At 37.8% G+C, this 6656-nt stretch overlaps 1 protein-coding gene across 1 annotated transcript; it reads left to right on the plus strand.

The window, feature by feature from the left end:
• The first annotated feature begins 384 nt into the window (after positions 1 to 384).
• Positions 385 to 3333, plus strand: LOC103974203 (AP2-like ethylene-responsive transcription factor TOE3). Its single transcript, XM_009388963.3, has 10 exons — positions 385 to 1346; positions 1449 to 1474; positions 1569 to 1599; positions 1680 to 1767; positions 1862 to 2007; positions 2087 to 2131; positions 2214 to 2305; positions 2391 to 2497; positions 2570 to 2725; positions 2794 to 3333. Exons 1-10 carry the CDS (start codon positions 922 to 924, stop codon positions 2953 to 2955), a joined length of 1278 nt encoding a protein of 425 aa, XP_009387238.1. The 5' UTR covers positions 385 to 921; the 3' UTR covers positions 2956 to 3333.
• The last annotated feature ends 3323 nt before the right edge of the window (positions 3334 to 6656 follow it).

Here is a 6656-nt window from a genome sequence, read left to right on the forward strand (position 1 = left end):
AATCTGAAGCAAATGGATTTCTGTTTCACATGTAAGCCTTTTCTTTTCAGTTGATTGCATTAAACATCCGAATAAACTAATTTTCATATGATGATTTTTAGTCATCATGGCCCAAGTAAATCCTCCCTGTTACTCTTGAGAAGCTTTAGATTACAGATGCATTCTAAACCTTGTTAAATGCAGTACACCTGAGATGATGGATTAGGGAAATCCAACTCAAATCAACTTACCATCAATTCAAATGTGACAGGAACATCTACTGACATTGTTATGGTAACACAGGGTTGATAGACAGGAGGAAGGTAAGCAGTCACCATCATGCAAAGTGTATAAGGTCTTTCCCGGGTGAGACACATGTGGCATGCTTTTCGATTTGGTTAATGTGGGATGGCAAAAGCAATGCAGTGACAATTCCCACCCTCCCTTTTTCCCATTTTTCCACCATCACAGAATAAAGTATGTTGGAGCTGTTGTGTAACAGCAGCTACCAACAGGAATCATGGAGGGAGGGTGGGGTTGAAACATATGAAGATGGAGAGCAGAGGATGGGACTGCAGAGAGCATACCAACGGGTAGACACCTAAATAAGATCACTTGCTAAGGTTGCCTCCCTGAGACCAGTTTCCTTTCGGTTCCCTTTCGAACCCCAAATATACTAGTGAATGCTCCTCTTTAGATTCTTCTTAGCTGGTGCCAATCTCTATCTGGCAGTAGGGTTAGGTAAAGCTATTGCCTTGGAGCATCGAACCTCCCTTCCTGCTGCCTTTTCCCCTGTCCTATGTTTCAATTTGGAAGAAGGAAGTTTAAGTTAGGAGATTGGTAGAGGTAGAGAGAAAGGCGATAAAGATTGGATTTTGATAGCGGGAAGAAGATAAAGGTGCGGTTTTTGTCGTCGTAAATCGCTAAAGGTCCGGGCTTTCGATGGGAGGGAAGTGGAATCTCAACGAGGCAGCCACTGAGGAGGATGAGCAGGAGGAGAAGAAGTGGGGCGTTGCGAGGACCGGCTCCGCGGAGACCGAGAACGATCACTTTGTTTCCTCTGACGTCGTCATCGAGGTCTCCGACGAGGGGCAGCCGGTTCCCGGCGCCACGAAGATCTTTGGATTCTCCATCTCCGGCAGCCGCGACGAGATTCCTTCGGCCGAGCGCGAGACGGACGTCGTGACGCACCAATTCTTTCCCGAGGGTGACGTGGACGGGATGGCGCCGGAGCTGGTGGTGACTGAGAGGGCGACGGAGGAGTCGCAGGCCGCGAAGAAGAGCCGGAGGGGACCGAGGTCGAGGAGCTCCCAATTCCGAGGCGTCACTTTCTACCGGAGGACCGGGCGGTGGGAATCCCACATATGGTTAGCTCCTTCCTCTTCTTCCCTACCTCGCAAGCTTAGAAAAGATCCCAACTTTGGCACTGGATTCACAACAATGTGACTCAATTTGGTTTCTCTGTGCAGGGACTGCGGGAAACAAGTTTATCTGGGTAGATATGAAGTGCTTGAAAGACGTCGTTTTGTTTCATGATTGCGGATTGGGAAGGTGTTGACTGATTTGCTGTTTGTTTTTGGTGCCTGCAGGTGGATTCGACACTGCGCATGCAGCAGCAAGGTTTGATCCACACAATTCCACTCCCTTCGTATGGTCTTCTTGCTCGATTCTTCATCTCAGATTGAGAGATGTTGATGCAGGGCGTACGACCGAGCTGCGATCAAGTTTCGTGGACTAGACGCAGATATTAATTTCGATCTGGATGACTACAAGGATGATCTAGAGCAGGTAAGAGATGGACGTCAAGATGGACAATCATGCCATTGTGCTGTCTTCTCCTTCTCTCTCTCCTTAGCAGAAGCAAATCTCTTGTTGGTGGCAGATGAGCAACCTTACCAAGGAGGAGTTCGTTCATGTGCTCCGACGTGAGAGCACCAGCTATCCCAGAGGAAGCTCCAAATACAGGGGAGTGACCTTGCACAAGTGTGGAAAGTGGGAGGCCAGAATGGGCCAGTTTCTGGGTAAAAAGTAATGCTTCTGCTCTCCCTCCTCATTCTGCTGCTCTTCTTACTCTGAAAGATAATTTCTTCCCTGCCTGTCCTCACAGATACGTTTATTTGGGTCTCTTCGATACGGAAGTCGAAGCTGCTAGGTATGCCGAAACCCTCAGCATCTCATTCTCTGCCTGTTGAGTAGAGCATGGAGCGTTCTAAGATGCTTCTTTGAGCTTTCAGAGCTTATGACAAGGCTTCGATCAAATGCAATGGAAAGGACGCAGTGACAAACTTCGATCCCAGCATATACAAGGAGGAGCTCGGCACATCCAGTGAGTTCAATTTGCTTGTTTGCATCGATCATCTTCTTGCAGAGTCACTGCAGCTCTAATTTTATGAACAACACCATTCTGTCAGCCGGCCAGCATGAACACAATCTTGACCTTAGTCTTGAACCAACCGGAACGAATTGTCGGGCTCCAATGGCCTTCGTATCGGAGTGGAATCATGATGCCAGATCCAAGGTATCACTCTCAACCCACATGATCATGCTGCTTGCTTGGCAGTGAGTAATTCTGGAACTCTGTTCATGCTAGTTTGAGGACAAGCTCGAGCTGCCTAAAGGAACAGATTCTACAATTAGCTTTCCATGTAGCAATGGCTATACCCAGTCCCAGCCCAAGGTCCTGCCACAACCATCCACACTGTCACAGATCATTCCAGGGCAATCCAATTCATCTAATTGTAGTCAAGTAAGCTTCCTGTATTAGAACTATAATGTTGTTTGCTGCTCAAAGTGCTCATTGGCTTGTTGATACAGTATCCAAGCAGCAGCAATGGCTCAAGGCCAGGAGGAGGATCTCTCTACTATAACTTCATGGCAAGCAACAATGGAGGCATTTGGGTTGGTGAACAAGCAGGAAGAAATCCTTATCGAAGAAGAATGTTTGTGCAGCATCATCAGGATTCCCACCATAAGTAGCAGCAGCAGCAACAGAAGAAGAATGGCTTCCAATCCCCCCCCCAACACACCATAAGGGCCCTGCTGCCAAAAGGACCACTTTTGACTTTGTCTTGTTTTGTTTTCAGTAGCAATTGTGCCAGCAACTTCCAACTCCACAAAAATCCTTTGTAGATAGAGCATAGAGGGGCGGAGGCAATTGAAGACACTCACTCTTTCTTTTCAGAAGAACTTCATACTTCTTGATTCATGTGCTGTCTCTTGTTTCTCTGTAGCAAAGTTTTGCTGTAAATGTTAAAGAGTTGAGAAATGGAAGATGAGAAGAGGGGAAGGGTCAGTGCTTGTGATGTGCGAGAATTTTATGTTACAAAGGGGCAAACTGATGTGGAATGGATTCAAGAGATTGCTTATGTTAATACTCATCCAATAAATTCAGATCAACTACTAATGACTATGCCTCAGTGAGTTTGAAAAAAATATTTGCCTTCTTTTTAAATTCAGCGATTGTTTCAATTTTTATTTTTCTACATTTAAATTTAGATGGATAAATACAAATTTTATTAATTTAAAGAAAATCATTATAAGTGCTTACTATTTGTTATTCTCAAATTTACATTGGAGCCCTTCTTTACCATTGGTTGGCAAACTAAACTTAATTCCCTCTATTTATTTATGTGAGGATCAATTACGATACTAAAAAAGAATCATCAGTACTTTTTTAACTTTTCAGAATTTTCATCACGGATGGTGAATGATTGACTTTTTCAATCTGAAATAGGATCATGTGATTTAATTTGTTCTCAATAGTCATGCGGTAATCATCTTAGGGTGATCAACGGATGCTTCTATAACAAAGCTCATTAGATTTAATATTATTTATATGTTAAACTTAAATTTATAGGAGATAAATACAAAAAATATAATTTTTAGCAATTATATATATATATATATATATATATTCATCATTTTGGATTTTCTCAAACAGTGTTCCTAGTTCAAAAGAATTATCTAAAATACCTCTTACCAATTCTTTGGCCAAAATTTTCTGTTAGTTTTTTCACTAGTTTCGAACTGTTATAATGTTTTCATTTCGCTCATTTACAATACTTTTAATAGCATTTGTAATATTTTTATTGAGGTATTAAATATATTGTAAAGCTATTGAAAAATACTATAATAGAAATATTAATTTTTTTATTGTCATTACACGTAGACAGTTACAATATCATATTTTTATGATTGCAATTGATTTGGTTGAGGTTAAAAGTACATTTAGATCATTTATAAAGTTTATAAGTAAGTTTATAGTGTTTTTGTTGTGATAGTCAAAACACTATACCAAACTTTCAAATAATTTTTTTTCAAACAATACCCCTAATTTAAAAAAAATGCACAAAATACCCCACACCAACTCATTCGATTAATTTTTTTGCACATTTTTCACCAATTCTGACTATTATAATATTTTTTAATAGTGTTTATAATATTTTTATCGAGGTACAGAAAAAATTGTAAATGATATCATATTATGTTTCTATAGTTGTCATTGCTCATAAATTATTACGATATCATATTTTTAGGTTTGTAGTTGATTTGGTTGAGGTTAGGAGTCCATTTGGGTCATTTACAATATTTTCAAATAGATTATAAAAGTGTTTTAATTGTAGTGACCAAAATACAATAAAAAGTCAAAATTTAAAAATGTATTATGATGATGTCATTATTAAACTATTATAAATACATATTTGAACTTTAGTATATTTTAATTTCATTTGACTTATTTATAATTTTTCAAATAGACTTAATAGTATTGTTATTGTGAGACCAAAATATTATAAAATGCCAAAAACATTGTTAAAGACCAAAACACACTAATGGTTGAAAAACGTTTTTGAAGCATGATTTAAATATTTTTTAATTAGCAACACTATTTGTGAAAAACCAAAATGGGAGTGTTATTTGGGAAAAACACAGTTATTTTTAGAATTATGCGGTTATATATATGTATATATATATATACATATGTAAATATATATATATATATATATATATTTATATGTATATGTATATATGTATATATATATATATATATATATATATATATATGTATATGTATATATAGATATGTATATGTATATGTATATATAGATATGTATATGTATATATAGATATGTATATGTATATATAGATATATATATATGTATATATATATATATATATAAATATATATATACATATATATACATATATATGTATATATGTATATATATACATATATACATATACATATATATATACATATACATATATATATACATATATACATATATATACATATATATATATATATATATTTATAAATATACATATGTATTTATACATATATATATACATATAGTATATATATTATATGAATATATACATATGTATATATACATAAATATACATATAGTATGTATATATACATACTATATGTATATTTATGTATATATACATATATACATATATACATATCTATATATATATATGTATATATATATATATATATATATATATATATATTTATTTATTTATTTATACATATATATATGTATTTATGTATATATATACATATTGATAGGGCATATTTTGATACCACGCTCTTTGGTAGCAGTTCATAGTCATGACAGCACTAATGTGGAGTTTCAAAGCCGATGTGGTGGATCACTTCGACGCGACGCCTCGGACTCAAACGACATGACCATTCTCCCGTGTTGTACAAGGCCGTGCAAGGTATGCCGCCCAGTATAGAGTTGCTCCTAGAAAGTTCGAGACAATGCCATCAGGAACGAAGCCACCTCGAAAAGCTTGAGACGGCGCCGATCCATGTAGGTCGACTAGCGTCTGCACGGAAGATATGAGCCGACCGCTTAAGGGGTTGGTGGTCATTAACAAGCCATCCTCCCATGCTGTTCAAGGCCATGCAAGGTATGCTGCACGATACGAACTTGCTCTCGGAAAGTTCGGGACGATGCCATTGGGTACGAAGTTGCCTTAGAAAGCTCAGGACGGTGTCGATCCATGCAAGTTGACCAGTGTCTGCATGGAAGATATGGACTGGCTACTTAAGGGGTCGAAGGTCATTAATGAACTAGGTTCGATTGACCCTTGTGTGTGTATGTGTGTAGGTATAAAAACTTGTTAGTATCGAGAGCACTAAGAGGGGGGGGGGGTGAATTAGTGCAGCGGAAATCTTACAGCAATTTAAAAACGAAAGCTGCGTTCATCCGATAAAAAACAATTTCGATATAAAAGCAGAATCACAGTGCAGTTTGCGTCTAAGCGCAGTTTGCGTCTAAACACAGTTTGCGTCTAGGCGTAGTTTGCGTCTAAGCACAGTTTGCGTCTAAGCGCAGTTTGCGTCTAAGCGTAGTTTTACGTCCAAACGCAGTTTTACGTCTAAACGCAGTTTTGCGTCTAAACGCAGTTTTACGTCTAAACGCAGTTTTGCGTATAAACGCAGTTTTACGTCTAAACGCAGTTTTGCGTCTAAACGCAGTTTTACGTCTAAACGCAGTTTTACGTCTAAACGTAGTTTTACGTCTAAACGCAGTTTTACGTCTAAACGTAATTTTACGTCTAAATGTAGTTTTGCGTCTAAAAGCAGTTTTGAACCTTGAAAAGCGTTTTACGTAGAAAGCAATTTGCAGTTATAAATGGAATCCGAATGTAAGCGTAAGCTG

The sequence above is a fragment of the Musa acuminata genome, chromosome BXJ1-7 (genome assembly GCF_036884655.1).
Source record: "Musa acuminata AAA Group cultivar baxijiao chromosome BXJ1-7, Cavendish_Baxijiao_AAA, whole genome shotgun sequence".
Taxonomy (NCBI): Eukaryota; Viridiplantae; Streptophyta; class Magnoliopsida; order Zingiberales; family Musaceae; genus Musa; species Musa acuminata.